This window comes from Grus americana, chromosome 7 (genome assembly GCF_028858705.1).
Source record: "Grus americana isolate bGruAme1 chromosome 7, bGruAme1.mat, whole genome shotgun sequence".
NCBI lineage: Eukaryota > Metazoa > Chordata > Aves > Gruiformes > Gruidae > Grus > Grus americana.
The window spans coordinates 10,037,381-10,055,541 of NC_072858.1; the positions used below are offsets into that span (position 1 = coordinate 10,037,381).

At 37.8% G+C, this 18,161-nt stretch overlaps 1 protein-coding gene across 2 annotated transcripts in view; it reads left to right on the top strand.

Moving 5' to 3' along the window:
* Positions 1–18,161, top strand: part of NRAP (nebulin related anchoring protein) — a 53,781-nt gene that overhangs the window by 33,953 nt on the left and 1,667 nt on the right. For both annotated transcript variants that reach the window (XM_054832779.1, XM_054832777.1), the window contains exons 26-41: positions 571–669; positions 2,496–2,600; positions 2,991–3,098; positions 3,870–3,983; positions 5,435–5,632; positions 7,490–7,594; positions 8,624–8,722; positions 9,508–9,612; positions 9,973–10,080; positions 11,744–12,055; positions 14,013–14,117; positions 14,805–14,903; positions 15,020–15,124; positions 16,690–16,797; positions 17,460–17,771; positions 17,987–18,139. In XM_054832779.1, the coding sequence (XP_054688754.1) occupies positions 571–669; positions 2,496–2,600; positions 2,991–3,098; positions 3,870–3,983; positions 5,435–5,632; positions 7,490–7,594; positions 8,624–8,722; positions 9,508–9,612; positions 9,973–10,080; positions 11,744–12,055; positions 14,013–14,117; positions 14,805–14,903; positions 15,020–15,124; positions 16,690–16,797; positions 17,460–17,771; positions 17,987–18,139 (2,235 nt within the window). The remainder of the gene's footprint in view (positions 1–570; positions 670–2,495; positions 2,601–2,990; positions 3,099–3,869; positions 3,984–5,434; positions 5,633–7,489; positions 7,595–8,623; positions 8,723–9,507; positions 9,613–9,972; positions 10,081–11,743; positions 12,056–14,012; positions 14,118–14,804; positions 14,904–15,019; positions 15,125–16,689; positions 16,798–17,459; positions 17,772–17,986; positions 18,140–18,161) is intronic.

Below are 18,161 nucleotides of genomic sequence, written 5' to 3' on the forward strand. Positions count from 1 at the left end.
ACAGCCTTCATCTTAATTATGTGTATATATAACAAGATCTCTCAGAAACTACGATGGGTCCTTTCAAGCAAGTAGTATTAATAGTATTATCTAGAAGATATACCATAACAATTAGGCAGTGTTATGGCTGCACAGATTTGCTATAGGTGTTAGGAGGAAGCCTAAACCCTGAAATAAGTTAATGGTTGCTGTTATTAACACACTACAATTGTATATAATTTCTTGCTTAAAGAAAGTATAAATAAAAAATATAATGTCATACAGTATTTGAAGTAATCTGAAAAAGATTTTCAGATCCTGAGTCCTGGAGTATTTAGGTAAGCAGAATCTGATTTTGAAATGTTTTCCTTATATTAAGGGAGAAATACTTTAATATTAATCGGCAAAAGGTTATTGTTAAATTGAAACAAATATTAATCTGAAAGTACCTAGGACATAAGATGAGGAAAGAGGAATAATAATTATGTTCACAAATTCACTCTAATCTCCAGCAACCTATGATTTTTCTCTTTCAAATAGCATGAAAGAGCAGCACAAAATTCACAGCTTTGATCTTTTTCTGCTCAACAGAAGAAGTACCGTCAGCATCCATATGCTTTGAAGTTTACCAGTATTAAAGACACTCCTGAGATGATCCAGGCTAGAATTAGTTATAACCAGGCTGTGGATGTAAGTTATAATGTATATACATTATGATTATAAGAGTGGTATCCTCTTTGAACGACCTGATTGAAGCACTGGCTTTCTCTCTCTTTCTCTGAGATTATCCTTGGGAACCATGAAACTTCTGTGTTCTGGTGTGGTGCATCTCACAGAGAGCATGTTTCTAACTTGGAGTGGGAAGTCATAGAGATCCCACTGAAGTGAATAGGAGTTTCATGTAAAAAGGGCTTTCTGTCCAATTTTTTTTTTTCAGAAGTAAATTTTAGGAATAAGACTGACCTTTGACCTCTAGAGACTTTTGGCCTTTTGAGATTCATTGAGGAAAATCACATTTGGGTTTTTTTCCCCTTTTCAAACAGATCTTTGAAATTTTAGTTTCTGCATATTCTTTGGAAACAAAATGTAAGGCAGCATGACAAGGAAGAAAAATAAATTATTTCAAGCTGTCATCCTGCTGAGAGAGAAATCCAGGAGGGGAAATCTTAAAGGGAAGAATTGAGGCTGTTTGGTGTTTAAACATGTTTATTTTTAATAGAAGAGCGATTTAAAAATATTGTAGACTTAACTGGGATAATACAGAAGTGAATAATAAGCAAAAGTCACTCAAAAAAGACAAGTTTCAAACATGAGAGGATGTTTTATTGTGAAAATAGATATTTTTAAAGTGAAGAAGAAGATGAAAGACTTCATGTAAAACACATGCTATTTTAATACTTATAGTGTCTATGCCTTTGGTTTAATTAATAAGATCCAAAAGGCTTACATCTCAGGCAGGATAAATATAAGTCATTTTGTTCCACTGAGCCACAGTCAAAATCAGTCTGCTGCTCTACTTCTTAACGCTTGGAGTTCTCATTAATTTTCCTCTTATGGAGCTGCAGTACAAGTGGGCCTACTTGCTAAAGAAAGTGGCAGCAAGGTAAAATTAAGAGGCTCATTCTAATCTAGGGGGTCTCAAACCCTCACACAAAAAGAATATCCTGGGAAAGGCAAGTCAGGTGGTCAAGATATGGGTCATATCTAAGGCCAAAAAAAATGGTGGCTATCTGTACTCATCTGAAAATTATGCTATCAGTCTAAGAAGAAACTAAGCTAGGAAAGAAAAATAATGTGAAAGAGGTGAGCTCTGCATAGCCATTGTAGGGGAAGTTCCAGTTAACTGCGTAGAACTCCTCTTATTTGTTTGCAGACACCCAAAAGTTAGCTAGTCCTGGGCCAACCCTATATTCTTCCTCCAAGGATTGGTATGAGTAGACCACATAGACACCTGTTTTATGATGGAATCAGTCACCTTCTGAGTTTTTTTTAATTTCTTGCCATTAACTATTGAGCACCCCCTTGCAAATAGCTCTGGAAATAAATTTGGAGTAATTGCACAGATAATTACTATCATATTTATCTGTTAAAATGAACAACTTTGGAGAGATGTGTTTAGGAACTTCAACTCCCTAGATTTCTGTGGAATTTCAGAGTGTTGGTGAGTGACTCATGGCTGCACATCCTTAGTAAATGCTGTTTATTCTCCCTCTCCCTATTCACTTATGTTGGAAGTTTTATCAAATTAATATTAAAATATCTGAATTTTCATATACATTGATTTATATAGTCAAAACTTCAAGGAATTCCTCTCTAGCATACTCTAGCTGATAGGTGTATCAGGCTCCCAAAGCTTTTTGAATACTTTTTGACTGATATAATTGTCTGTATTTACTAATGCTGCTGTCACTTTTCTGTAGTCTTTGCTTTCCATAAACCTATTTGTTAATGTTTTTGTCTGAACTAGTGATAGTGTGTAGTGAGTACTTGCTACTGAAATTCATCTCTATTTGCAGAGGCTGTACAAAGAGCATGGAGAGAGTGTAAAGCATCAGTATACACCAACAACAGATCTTCCTGAAATCCTTCAGGCCAAATTAAATGCTATGAATATCAGTGAGGTATATATCTGACCTTTAATATTTTAAAGGAAAGTGAAAAAGTTGATAATGCTTTGCTATTTGTCTTACACAGGAAATCAGACCGTATTTCTTTCCTTTCCCCAGTATATGATCATTCTATGGTCTAAATATTTCTGATGTAATATGAGTAATTAGACTTCTTATCAAACTTCTAAGTTAGAAAGATTAAGAATGAACAAACAAATACATTTTTATAATCGGCATTTGTAATGCGATTATTCCTGTTGTATATTGATAGTTTCATTTATGTTAGACCTCTGCATTAGAATAGAATGAAAGTAATATGGTAACGTTGCTAATATGGCAATAATGCTGCAGTGTCAACCCTCTGAACAGCACTCTGCTTTATTCCTGTTCCATATTTCCTAGATTCGCTATAAGGAGTCCTGGGGAAAGATGAAAGACGGTGGCTATCAACTGAAACTAGATGCCATCCCCTTCCAGGCAGCAAAGGCTTCAGGCAAAATCATAAGTGATGTACGTGAACTTACTGCTGATATCGTCCAGTAGAATATGTCAGTCACTCCAGACTGTTTCTGCTCTGCTGAGTGACTCTTGATGGAAACAGCATGTCCAGCCAACTCTATATCCGGGAGACATCTGGTCTCAGTCTAGTTAGTTGTGCTTTTGGAGGCACAGCCACAATGAAGTGTTATTGGTAACTAAAGAAAAGAAGGTTTGTGAAAGCAACCATCCATTAGCAAAGTTGACCAACTTACTTGCTGTAGCAACTGGACAGTCACAGGGATTGTTCAGGAGCTGTCAGCCACTTAGCTAGGCTAGATTTGGAAGAGAGAGGTTATTCAGGACATTCTACCCTTCTGGGGTTGTCTTTGGTGTCCTTTAAAGGTTGTAGAGATATACAGATTAATTTCAAGCATGAGACCAGTTGTTCTGACTTTGCTAGAGAGCTGGTGGAGAAAGGCTCCTCAGAGGTTGATTCTGAGCACCTGCACCACCTGTGTAATAGCAGGGAACTAACCCAAGCTATTTGTAAGTGTTCATTGATGTATTTTTTTTGTGTGTTTTTCTCTAAATAGGACAAAATATTAAAATGTTTGAACAGGTGAGGTCTTCCTAGCATCTGCTAAAGGTTCATTCAGATTTATTTTTATATTGAGTATAGCCAGAATTTATTGTCCATAGCTCTCTTTCTGTAATATGAAACCCCTTTTATTCAGGTTTTAACAATCTGACTAATACTTCTCTTCACTCCTATTCGCATTTCTATTCTTACTTCCTTTTTAGTACAAGTATAAGGAGGCATTTCAGAAAATGAAAGGACAGATGGTTGGCTCACGTGGCCTGGATGGTGATATTCATATTGCTCATTCAGTCCATGCAGCATCGCTGCAGAGTGATGTAAGTACAAGAAAGAAGATGTGGCCATTTTGGAATTGGTTTCCTAACAGTGAGCAGTTCCTCATAGAAGAAACACTTAACAGTGGAATAGCTGTGGAATAACATGCTATTTAAAACTTAGGCCTTTCTCTCCTGCTTTCCAGATATTTTGATATAATCATTATATTCTTAGCATTCTTTTATATTATTTACAATAACATTAATTTAACAAGAAAAGACGACTGTGCATTCTTGCACAATTCCCTGCTGCGTACCACTGTTGCCTACCATAGAGTATTTTACTCTGCAGAAGTATCACTCAGAGGCAGGTCTAACAGAATTAGTAGTAGTCTTTGTGCAGAAGTAAATTAAATTTGGTAGAGATACAAAGTTATTCAATGATTATTTTCAATTTACTGTTTTCCTGAAAGACTGAAGGATGAATGAGCTTATGGAATTTCAAGTTGGACTTTTTTGGTTGGGGAATGGTTCCCACGTGGTCTTGGGATATGCTAAGAATCACATCATTTGTTCGTTGTCTGTCAGAACTGTAACTGTTCAGTGCATGTTGGACACTGTGGCTTGATCCAGAAAGCAATGAAATATTTGCCTGACTTTAAGCACAAATAATCTAAGAACTATTTACTTCTTACTGAAACTGTTCATAATGAGCTTGATTGTGGATACAGATGGGAGAGTGTTCATGGATTTCAGTGAGTGCTGGGCATGTACTGGGATTCTTTCTTGTGTGATGGTATGTTTTAGACTGATACAGTTACCAGTAAGTGTCTGAAGAATTCATCCATCTATCAGGTTACCCTAAATCAGTTTGATGATGATCAATAACTCTGGATGTTCATTATCTGGATGAACAGCCTGAACATCTCAAATTTGCATAATCTGATAGGGAAATGCCATGTAAAAAAAAAAGTTCTTTGAAGATTTCTACACCTTTCTTTCCCTGGATGGAGACAAGAAGTGAAAAAAACCCCAGCACTAAAAATAAAATTTAAAACTATGAAATGAAACTGGCCAAATCAATAGAGACCAACACATATTTTGAGTGAGGATTTGTACTAATTCTAATGTAAATATGACTGTATTTTATCCTCAGGCAGTAGCTTCACCTTTTTGTTGTGCTTTCTAGAAATGCAGAAAATTAAGAATTCATTTATCAGTTTGGTAATTTTATAGATTCAATGTATCCAGTTTTAACAAAAAATAATTATAAATAATATCTCAACTTAATTGAATATAATGTAGATAGTTACTATTTTGATGAAGAATAGGCTGGCACCTATTTATAAATATTGATCATTCACAGATAATTAAAAAAAGTTAGGAAACTTACTTTCAAAAGGAATAATTTCTAGTGGAAAATGGAAGAAATGTGGAGCATGTCTCTTCTGAGCAAAACCTGAATTCTAATTACCATGTTGTGATATCTCTGTGATCTGTTTTTAATTTCATAGGTGAAATATAAGCAAGGTTTTGAGGATACAAAGACTCACTTCCACCTGCCACTGGATATGATAAACTTGGTACATGCCAGGAAAGCCCAGTCTTTGGTCAGTGAACAAGAATACAGACAGCTGCTACACCAGTACACTTCTTTGACTGATGATGTGAGATTGCGGTGTGCCAAGAATGCATACAAACTACAGAGTGAGGTAATTGCAAAACATCCCAGTGATATTTCCCTGTTGGTTCTGATGCAAGGTTGTTCTGCTCCAAATCATGACAGCTGACAGTATGTGTTTGAGCAGCAGCTGAGGGATAAACAATGGCTGTTCCCTCTTGATTACATTCAGGAATGAGACATTTATCTTATTGGGCAGTTGTACAATGCGTGTGATCACACTACCGAGACATAAAGTATAGTAGTCTTTGATGATTGGGCAGAGAAGTGTTTGCAAGTGAGGATGATTGCACGGTTAGTGAAATACTCTTTCTAAGATCTTGCTAACCATGCAAACTGTTTACCAACTGGTATTTTAGATGGTTTGCATGTGGGTGAAATTCATGTGTAATTCCACAAGAAAGATGCCTGTTGCTGAAAATCTGATTTGTAGGAGACTTATAAACTGTGGCCCAAGACAACCACTGAAATTCTAAGAAGGATGAGTTTAGCTCCCTAGATAATTTTAAGTAAAATTAACTGGATAATTCCTTACAAATTCAACAGTAGTCTGTGTCTGTACACACAGCCTTGAGCAAAAGGCTTTTAATAGATTACATTGCCTCTGGAGACCTTAGGAGGGACTGTATCTTAAAAACAAGTCTGGCCCGAAAATGCTACTGTATATCAGTTTAACACTTTCAGCCAACAGTCTTAAAGATGGCAGACTGTGTTCAAACAAGTGTAAACATCAGACGCCAGTTGTGCTGTCCAAACTTGGGTGAAAACACATGTAATCAGAGCAGGTTTCCATCCATGCCTCTCTTCTGAATTGGGAGTGAAATGCTGGTTGCCAGCAACACATCTCAGAATGCAGAATTTAACTCTCTCACCAGCTGGTGCTAATAGCTGGCAAGGGGTGAGGACCAAGCTCTAGTGTTGTCCTCTCTTGCCTCCTGACTCACAAAAGATATTTCCTGTAGATGACACCGTAATGCCTTTGAATCTAGAGATTAACAATGGACGGACATAAATAGAAGAGGAGCTGATTATGTTCTCCTAGGTAGCTGAATAAAATGTAGGCATAGTCCGCTTCATTACAAGTGGTTGGCTGAGCCAAAACACCTCATTAATTAAAGCTAGTTCTTCTCTCAGTAAGCAGTAGCAATTTTCACATATCCATTGAGTAGGCATATCTGCTTTTTACTAGTTGTTTGGTCTTTATAATTCTTTTGAAGCAGAAAATAAGATGATCCTCCTCCTCACTATTCTCATCATCAAATGAAATAATATTTGTCAGAATGTATCTACTTGTAACCTATTGGTAACTTCTGAAAAAAGTAATATTTACAGTGAGTCACTGCTGGGTTTGGTGGTCTAGAAAATATTTAAACAACAACTATACAGTTTTATTTTTCCTTAGTGTTCCCTTACATTATGACCATTCAGAACTGTTTAAAAGCAAGGGTATTTTGTCTGAAATTCTATTTCTTAAAAAGTTACCAGCTTTTACTTAAAGATATTTTAATACACTTTTCTAAACTGGTCTTATTTTATATATATTTACAAATAAATAATATATAGCTGTGATTTAGGTATTATATATGAATGAAATTCATATATCTAGGAAAAGTTTTTTCAAGGTTATAAATGGAAGTTAGGAGCCCAAGTATCATTTGGTGTTCAAGAGACTTGGTACTCCTCAGAATCTTGCATCTGTACTGTAGATCTGTCAGGGCTGTATGCACATGGACACATACATAATGTATACATAATGTATATTAACTCTCTGTGGAAGGTACTAATTTTAATGGATTTATTTGAATTCCATTATTGTGTATTTTTGGATGAATAAATATAGGACATCTCAAATGCAAACTTGTAATTACTTCTGCTTGGTTTTCCTTAGAATTTATACCGGTCTGACATGAACTTTATGCGAGGAGTTGGATGTATTACTCCAGGGGCCCTAGAGATTGAAGGAAAGAAGAAAGCTTCTGAACTCATCAGCGAGGTAACAAAAGAGGGTTTTGATTTCTCCACTACAAACAAGAGTTTGCCAGACATCTTTCTATTAAACTGGGCTGGCAAAGTGACTCACTGGGTAATGCTAGGCTCCCTCCCCTTGCATTTGATCATTCCATTCATGTCCTGAGTGCAGATGGGTAAGCCTGATGGAGTTCAAGGTTTTGCAGACTTTGCTAATTGTTTTCACAAATCTTTTCTCCTGTGTTTCAGACCCAGGAGGCTGGTTTTTATGTTATTTATTTTAGATTTAAAATGGGCTTTTTCAACTAAAAAGAACGTTGTGACTATCTCTAATAAGTACCTTGTACCGTTTCTCCAAAATTAGACTGACCTGCGGAGTGCCCAGTACATTACACTGTCCTCAGCTCTGCTTCTGCTTTACACTCTTAGTCTGTTTTTCACTTGCTGCCTTCTTGTGCTGTTGGTTTTCCCCCATCTGTAACTGGATTCTTGTGTTCTCTTCTTACAGTCTCCGCTAGTTTCAAATCTCGGACCTATTGCCCATATTCACATAGATGTGAAATTAAGAAAAAAAGAGTGCTCTTCCTAGTTGTATTCTAGTGGATGGATCCCTGCTTGCAGTGATCTTGCAGTTATTTTGTTCACAATTCTGGCATAGCATCACAGGCCAGGTGGAACCTCATTTTTTTAAAAAAGGTTCAGCAGGCTTGTGCAGCACCTTCTTTCTGGATCGCATTACCTTTGCTGTAATTCCACCAGCCAGGGTTAATGACACCAAGGAGTGAAACAACCTTATTACTGTATTCAGCATAGCAGCACTTTTTTTTTTTACACCTTATTCCTTATTTACTTTTCATTTCCCCTGTGAGACTAGAATGCATCAAATTCAGAGTAGCAAAAGGTAAATTAGTCTAATGGTTAATAGACACATACCCTTTGCAAAGTTGAGTTTTAAGGACAAGAAGCAATACTAGACCACTGGTATTGGAAAAAATCCCTTATCTGACAAGACAATTTAGTTATTCTGTTCATTTTTCTTTGTGTGTGCACTCAGAGTAAATATCGTCAGCAGCCACATTCCTTCAAGTACACATCGGTGACAGACTCTCCTGGCCTCCTTCATGCAAAATTCAGCAATATGATTGCTAATGAGGTAGGCTCTCCTAACGTGAATCAGAAAATATGCTTTTCAAAATGCAGTGAGCTAGGGATGGAGGAGTGGGAGAGAGACAACCCTGTTTTGAAAGCAAAATGCATCAAAAAGAAAGCAAGCATCACTGATTTGTGCTTTTTCACAGTTAGAACACATTCTATTATTTCTGAACATTAAATACCAATTTCAGTTCAATTTCTTTTAAAAAGCTTAAATAGTGCCCGTATGATAGAGTCCCGTTATCAGGTTTTTTTACAAGTAACAGAACCTCAGAAGATCAGATCTGCGGGGTGTTCTTGAGAGAGCTCATTTGCACAGTATGGTCCACTTTAGAGGGCTCCTAAAAAAAGAATCACTTCTCTACTTTTTGAAAAATAAGACAAAACCCAGAGACAAATTATCAAAATCATTTGTAATAACATCAGGAAAAATCGAAGCTAGAAAATATGGCCGGTCTACCAGAAATGTCTGGCCTTTTATTTAACACACATTCATGGTGCCCTTAATGTTCTTAGGTCCACTTTTGGCCTGCTGGGAACATATCAATGCAAGGCTAAGAATGTAATGGGTTGGCATCATGATATATGTATAAAAATTGATATAAAAGGTTTTTATGCCCAGAAAAAAAACCCAAACAAACATGCAATTGCAATGGCATACTCTTAGATGGTTTTTGTGCTGGCTGACTATAGTTTTCATAATCACGAACAACTTAAGTACTGCCGTTATATTATTGAAACAACAGAGAAAATTAATTACAATTGTCTTTTTGATCTCTTTCCTAGCGCCTGTATAAAGCGGCAGGAGAGGACAGTCAGCATCACTATACACCCACACTGGGTCTGCCTGAGTTTACACGGGCAAGAATAAATGCAGCCAACCTCAGTGACGTAAGAATTTGTTCTGTATTTCTTATACTTATTTGGGATGGAGGATGAATTGCAGTGGCAAGGAAGATGGATAAGTAGAGAACTTTTTAGGTCTATTCTCTTTATGCTTTCCCTTATTTGATTATAATGATATTTATCTCCATTAGCATATATATGGTTGTGAGTAAATTAAATCTACATAAAGAACAAGACATGTTTTGTCTGAGTTAGTAGGATTTCCCAAAGATAATTTAAAAAAATCCTTTGATTATGAAGAATGAGACTGTAACACAGAATAACAAATGAAAGAGGGTTCCTTTGTTTGTTCCTTTGTGCATTTAAAAGTGAAACAGCAATCTACATGTGCCTTTCCTACTTTAGGCAAAATACAGAGAATCTTGGCATAATCTACGTGCTCAAGGCTACAAGCTGACAACGGAAGCACTCCCGTTCCAGACTGCCAGGGCCTCCAGAGAAATTGCCAGTGATGTGAGTTGAATGATTCAACCTTCCTTCTTGCCTAATTTCTGTTAACTACATGTAAAACAATGTCTAAAGCAGATTTTACTGAATTAAAGCAACTCCATAACCATGTGAGACAAGTGTGAGACAGAATATATTACTTATGAATGAGATTCTTTGTGTGAATTAAAAATAAAAAAAGAGGAGGAAGAATCACTGCTAATCGGGAACCAAGCTTGGTTAAACATCTTCCAGTGGGAAATAGCTAGTGAATTAAAGTATTTGCAGACAGACAAATCAGAGGGATTCTGCTCCTTTCCAGACTTTCAGCTCCTCATATTATAAAGTGCCCACTAATTCTGTCTAGCCTACTTTGAGCTGACTTTTGGAAGTGCTTAGTGCTCCTGAATTGAAATGAAGTCAGAAGAAGCTGAGCGTTCCTTGAATCTCTGAAAATCAGGAGCTGCCTGTCTGTTTAGGAAGTGAAAATCAGTGGATGCTCCTATAAATATGTGTCCCCTTAATTTCTGAAATAGAGGAAACAAATCTTCTTACCCTTAAAAATAGCCTCTCATTTGGATTGTTGTTTGCAAAACACTCAGACATGGTGGTATCCATTTCTCAGAAAGCCTAAGTTCATCCCTTCCTCACAAGAAATTTAATAAATTCTAGGAACATCTGACAATTAAGCTAAATTTAGTAAAAGAAGTCTTCATTTTGCGTAGTATTTAGTTGCATATTTTATCTCTAATATGGTAAAATGTGAATATACTTCAGTGTATTTGTTTTATGAAGCAACTATTTCTAGCTGTAGTTTATAATGTATACTTAACCATATTTTGCAGAGTGCTTTTGGTTACAGCTTCAGATCTGCTCTAAAGGGTACAAGTCCATAATAGAATTATATCCACTTACAACAGATCTGAATTTGGCCCTTCATCTTGGAAGTACTTTATAAACATTAGCTACTGTAATTTAATCCCCACAACTCTCTTGTGTGGTAGATAAGTGTTATTATCCCATTTCAACTACATTATGAACTCTTCAGGGCCCAGGCCTTCCCTTTAAAGTTCCAAGCACCCTGTTGATGCTGTATAAATAATCATTATCATCATCATCACTATTTCACGGAGAGGATAAATGCAAGATCATAGAGAGAGTCATAGTCCCAGCTAAGATGAGAATGAGGGGTTGCTGGTGCTTATTCTTGTGCTCAGACCACCATCTTAGGCTTCTCAACATAGTTATTGATCCAGGAAAACTGAATTTACTCTTTAAAATAGCTGGGTGGCATTTGCAAATCTGAAGGCTATGGAGTGCATGATGTTTCTCTTTTGTATAGATTTTTTTCCTACTGTCTTTTGTTTGTTTCTCTTATGTTCTCATTCCTAGCGATGGGAATAAAATTTTATGAGAGATAATAAAAGTACATCATCTGAGGTTAAACATGATCAATGCTTTGGGCATATTCAGAGAATGTATTAAGATGCGCTCAACTTTAACGTTGCAACTACTGTGGTATTTAAATTTGAAAGCAATGAGAGATTCAAATAATTACTTTCTAGACCTGCATACCTTGGCTGTTTTTACAGACAGCATAGATGTTTCAGTGACTTATCCTAAGTTAGTTACCCAGAGTAGCCAGTCTAAGTTTGGCACTTTTTCACTTTTACCCTTTTTTTATTTTTAGTACCAATATAAACACAACTTTGTGAAGGAAAGAGGAAAGCATATTGGTGCCAGAAGTGTTCTGGATGACACCAGGTTGCTGCATTGCTTGCATGCTGCCAAATTACAGAGCGAACAGGAGTATAAGAAGGGATCCCAAGAAGTGTGGTCTCACTACCATCTGCCCATGGATATGGTGCATCTCGTCCACGCCAGGAAAGCCCAGGCCTTAGCAAGTGATCAAGATTACAGAAAGAGACTCCATGAATTTACAGCACTCCCGGAGGACATGAAGATGAAGTGGGCCAAAAGAGCCCACATGCTACAGAGTGAGGTAAAGACTTTCCTTCTGTTAACAGCAAATTTAATTTAGCAATAACAAAGCTTTGAGTGATTGGCAAAAATTGTATATTGATATTGGGCAGTGTTTTTAGAAAGATCATTTGTAAACTTATGTATGTGTAGCAACAAGGTATCTTGATTGCTTCTCCCATATGGAATACATGTGAATCAGAGGTTCTTCTGTTATGAACCTGATGGGAAAATCACTGTGGTCCATGTTGCTTATTCTAGAGCTGAGGAATATACACAAGCATCTCTCAGCTCTTTGGATCACAGCCAGTCAGTGGTTTGACAGCCACTGCTCTACATGCAGAATTCTTTGAGCAGAAGGTTAAATGCTCACAGGTTGATTTGGGATATATTAGAAGGTCATCTTGCAAACAGAAATGATCATATCAAATAACTAGTTCCCCAGATGTTTTGCTGAAATTGCTCATGAAAATGTAAGTTCAGACAAACTTTGATGACAGAAAAGATGGAATCTTAGCATGGGCCACATCCATGCTCACTTTGCCTGTACCTTTGTTCAGGGACAAGCCACTGTCTGTATGTGCTTACTAACAGATACAGATGTTCAGGGCATGCATAAAGTTGCATGGATGCTGGTAGCTGTATTTTGACAGTTTAAGGACTAGTGTCATTAGCTGCTCTGTAGCAGGAAGCTCTGTTCGGGTGGTTTTTGTTTTGTAAGAAAAGAGACTGAATCATTCAGAAGTGAAGTGAAAAAGGTTGTTCAGAAAGTTAGGCTAACTCTTTATAGGTCTTTAGAGAGCTGATCATTTACTATGCTCAGGATTTTATTGTGAGACAAAGTGACGCGATATTTGTTGGACTTAGTCAGATCTGATGAACAGATATTAACAGATATTCCAGCCATGAAAGTCAGAGTGGCAATCAAAGCACTGGAGGGCTTCTATCCTTCTTCCTTAGTGTACTTGCTATCTAGTATCCCAAATATACTCTTCATTGCTAGAACATTTTTGGATATTCTTGGGATGATATAGAAGCTGTTGCTAGATGCAGTTCTTTGCCTTTCCAAGTCCCATTCCTGCCTTCTCCTGTAATGGCTAACAGATGGCATACAGGTAGTTAGGTCCAGGAAGGCAGGATTTTTTACTATTTATTGATGTGTGATGGTGGCTTACATGATAAGAAAGTGGCATTTCCAGGGACTTAGTCTTTAGACTCTAACAGCATGTACTTCAGAGCTTTTCTACAAAGGGACAGGATAGGAGGTGACTAAGAACCTCAGCACTCGGCTCTTTGCCTTTAGTAAGTTAGGAATCCAGAGAAATGATGAAGGTGGTTTTGTCTGATACCTTCACTATCTAATAGAGTAACTTACAACACGCTTGTGCTAGCTGGCTGTTATGTCCTTTTCCATATGGGGTGGGGGAGAAACCCTGAAAAAATGGCTGATTGGATTAAAGTCACATAGTGAGCCACTGTCACTCTGAAGGAGAATTCAGAGTTGTTGGGATTGTGGGTACTTTACTGGCTTTCACTTTTTATTGGGTCTGCCTTGTTTTCTTTACTGGATCGGGAGGTAGAACAAGTCTTTAATGTGAGTAAAGAAAGAGTAATGTGTCCTCCTAGAAATGGGGTTAATGAGAAAGCATGCATCAGATAAAATAATTAGTATTCCTGACTTGAACTCACCTCAGAAAATTATTTCAAAAGAGGTTCTTTTACGCCCAGTACAAACAGGTTATTACTTATTGCTTTGAGTCATACTAATTCACTCGTGGGGCCTCCTCTTGTAACTTGCATATGATACATTATTTAATTCCTGGTGGAATGAACAAATGCAAACAGTTTGGCTTTACGATGTGATATGTGCCTGGCAAATGAAAAACCTCAAAATGTTAATATGAATCAGGGAGTCTTTTTAAAAAACCTTAATCGCTGTGGATACAAAACGGATAGCTAACAATTTTCATTTTTAACAGCATCGCTATAAATCAGACCTGAACTTCATGAAAGGAGTTGGTTGGATGGCTCTGAGATCTCCGCAGATAGAAAGTGTAAAGAAGGCTGGAGAGCTCATCAGCGAGGTAACTGATAAATCTTTCATGGGATAGCACGTCTGTAGGAATTGTTTACTATCAAGGCTCCTTGTTACATGACACTTACGAATGTAGCTTATCATTTCCTTTTGATGTGGGAGCCTGTTTATACAAGGTGTAAGTTACCAAGAAGCAGTACGGGAGATGCAAGTCCACTGTGTGACACCTGCTGAATATTTTCCATTCCGAATGAAACACAAGAGTATAAACAAAACATGTAGCAATAAATAAATGCAGTAAACTCCATTATGAAATTCTAAGCAGGTGGCTATGGAAGTGATATAGAAAGATACAGCATTGACAACCACACTGAAGGGACATTTGCCTGCTCGGTATCATGCATTAATGGCGAAAAATTATGAGCTGTCAAAAGCGTAGTGTTTGAAAGCTTTTTGCATGTGAATTTTCAGTGGGAAGTCCTTCTTGCACACACACAAAATAAGAAGTTTGGTGCCTGGGCACCACAGCAACGACACAGCAGCGTCCCCATTCCCTAGCTGAAAGAGCAACTGAGACTTAAGCAGATCAGTATGTTTTTAATACTGTGGCTTCAGGAAGGTGGCTTTTATGTTTTACTCCAGTTATCAAACACTTGGAATTGTGATATATCATTAACAGAAACATCCTGTGGTTTTTCTTCCTTTGTTTCTTTTTGTTGCCTCCTTCCCCTCTCAGATAAAGTACCGTCAGAAGCCAGAAAGTTTGAAGTTCACTGCTGTGGTTGACTCTCCAGATTTGATTCATGCTAAAACCAGCTACCTCCAGTGCAGTGATGTAGGTGTTGTTTTACTATAAGTGATATTAACTTTTGTTGTACTATAATGCATAAAAGAATTGATCTCAACATTGCTTCCAGTATCAGTTGCATTCAATGACTTTTGTCTCCATAGAGACTGTACAAGGCTGGAGACTCTGAAGCCAGGCACAGGTACACCATGCCTCCTGATCATCCAGATTTTATCCGAGCCCGCCAGAATGCACTTCATATCAGTGATGTAAGTAAGCCTTTTACTTTGAGGAGTTGACTTGGTAACTATCATCAAGGAAAACAAACTTGCTTGGAAATGAAAAATTTTCATGTATGTGTAGAAGCTGGGTTCTCTGAGCCTGACCAAAACTGAAAAAGCCAGCAGCTGTGGACAGCCAACACGTTGCTAGGTTTGGGCTGGAGGAATCAGGAAAAGTCTGTTGATTTTTCCTTTGAGAATTGGTTCTGCTTTCTAGGGCAGGAAGCTATTATTGAGGACTTCAATCCTTCAATATAGGTATGGTTAGTTACGAATTTAAATCTATGTTTGGGTGGGGGAGGAAGGAGAGTCCTCTTTCCTTGACTATAAAATCTATCTTCTTGAAGCTGCAACACTGTGTTGAACTGATCCCTTAGGCACAGTTGTCATCAACCTGGATGCAACTGAATCAGTAAGTGGAATTGGTTTAAAGGGATTTTGTTTCCACATTATCCCAGACAGAGGCACTCAGTCTATTCCTAATCTACTATTCCCTGATTAAATAGCTGTTGTCCTTAACTGTAGAGTCAGAGTGACCTTAATTTATAGGAAGCTTTGAATTCCTTGTTTGGTGATAGGTGCTCTGTAAGTGAAAGAAACAAATAGGATTTATATTCTTTGAAGTGACAGAGGAAAAGGTAAAAAGCCAAAGGGGTGACTGCACATAAATGAAAGATCAGACCTAGACCAGTTAGCGGGGTGTACAGTAATGCTTGCGTTGCTTCTACCCAGGCTGTCTTGCAGGATTTCTGGAATCTCAGTTTACCTTCAAATTAAGCACCACCTAGCACTAAATTCACCGGAGAAACAGAAGATTATCTTTTGAAATGTGAAGTGGATTTTGTGTTTGTTTTCATATGCTCACAAACCCCAGAAAGGATGAATCAAAGTCTTATAGAAAGCAAATGAATAAAATCAGAAAGGGACAGCTGAAAGTGTCAGTTAAGATACCGTGGATATGTAGCAGGACCTGCAGACAGGAAGCTATTTTAAGAAAGCTACTAGTGGAAGAAGAACCAAATCTAGAGCAATTTATCTTCAGGATGTAAATGTATTTCACATCCTCAAAGTCACATTAAATATATTAGAACTGGCTGTTATTCCATATGAGTTAATGAAGCCACATGTGGCTGGGGATAGAGACAGGGATCAGTTGAAAAGCTTGAAATAACGGGTATTGAAATTATGATGCCATGAAACCCAAGACACTGCAAGTGGATGCATCAAAAGAGAGAATAAGGGCAATACCAATGCAATATTGATGTGACTGATGCATCACAGTTTCTAATAGAAATTAAATCACATCAAAACCAACCACATTCAAGTACAAAAGGAAACCCTGGTGGCACTTTTCAGATGAGGCATTTTATCATTATGGTGAATAGAAAAGAAGTTGAAGTGCAATAGAACTGGATCAAAACCTTGGAGATGGTACTGATGACTCTTGACATAAATAAACCCAGTAGGGTAAAACATTTATTATCGCAGTTATGGGACTGCATTTAAGAAACTGCAGGGGAAATGACTGTTTTGTTCTTTTCTTTTCAACACAGAAATTGTATAAAACATCTTGGGAACAGACAAGGGCATCTGGCTATGATTTTAGGATTGACGCCATCACATTCCAGACAGCAAAGGCTTCAAGAGAGATTGCTAGTGATGTAAGAATTGTTCTGTTTCACAGACTTCCCAACCCTCTTCCCATGTAACCCCCACCCTGTAAAAATGGGGAAATTTTGACGTAAGTGAACCTTGTTCCAGTTTGGAAAATTGGTGACCCAGTGAAACCAAATGCCAGTTAAGTGCAAAGATTTCCAACTAAAGGCTCCCATTAATAATTTCCAATACCAGGCTGTTCTGTTTCACTTCAAAGAGTTATTCTTGGGAAGGAAGCATATTATGATGTAGTTAAATAAAATAGGTACTAGGCTGTGAATAGTTAAAGCATGGTCTAGAATAAAGTGGGTCATCTTTGAACACACAGACCACAGTTGGCAAGAAAGCTGAAGATGGAGGAGCTTCATTGCTTGAGCTGTGCATTGGGTGTGCCCAAGAGGGCACCGATCAGAGGACTTCTCATTGCTTTTGAGAGATGAGTAATTTGGGCTCCTAAGTCTTTCTACTCCTTTAAAAATTAGCACAAAGAGCATTCTTCTAAAGTGTCTTGTTAGATTAGGAGATGTAATTTGATATCAAACCAGCCCATGGTCTTTGTGCACTACAGGAAGCATTACTGATAGCTTGGGGAGGGTAAATTATTTCATAACAGAATTTGAAGGTAATCTGAATGTGAAAATGAGATTTTCCTCTGCCCTTCCTGCAGTACAAATACAGGGAAGCCTTCCTGAGAGACAGAGGCCAGCAGATTGGATTCCTCAGCGCAAATGATGATCCCAAAATCAGGCATGTCCTCAGAGTGGGGAAACTCCAGAGCGACAACCAATACAGGAGTGGATATGCCCAAACCAGGGCACAGTTCCAGAGTCAGCTCAACCAGCCAGGATTTCTCCATGCTAAGAGAAGCCAGCAGCTTGCAAGCAATGTTAACTACAGGCAGCCTATGCACCAATACACTTGTGATCCTGAGCAGCTAAATGTGAAGCATGCAAAGCAGGCCTACAAGCTGCAGAGTGATGTAAGTATAGCTGAGTGACACTGTCTGTGCTTCACAGACCTTACCTATCAACAAAATCACATTCTTGAAAGAACTACAGTCTGGTTGCTGAAAATGAATAATTTGTTTATTATCAACCTGTGCTCTTTATATGCTCTCTCTGGAATACCCAGGGCATGTGGTTTGATTAGAGCCAAACAAAATAATACACACTGGTGTATGTTTCATTCTCTCAGGTAAAATACAAGTCTGACTTGAACTGGCTCAGAGGCATTGGCTGGACTCCCCCAGGTTCTCACAAAGTCGAAATGGCAAGAAGAGCTGCTGAGTTGATGTACATTCGGGAGATGGGATTGCAGGGTGCTTCTGCTCAGTATGGACCTGCAGTTGTGAGTAAACCGTTCTTCTCAC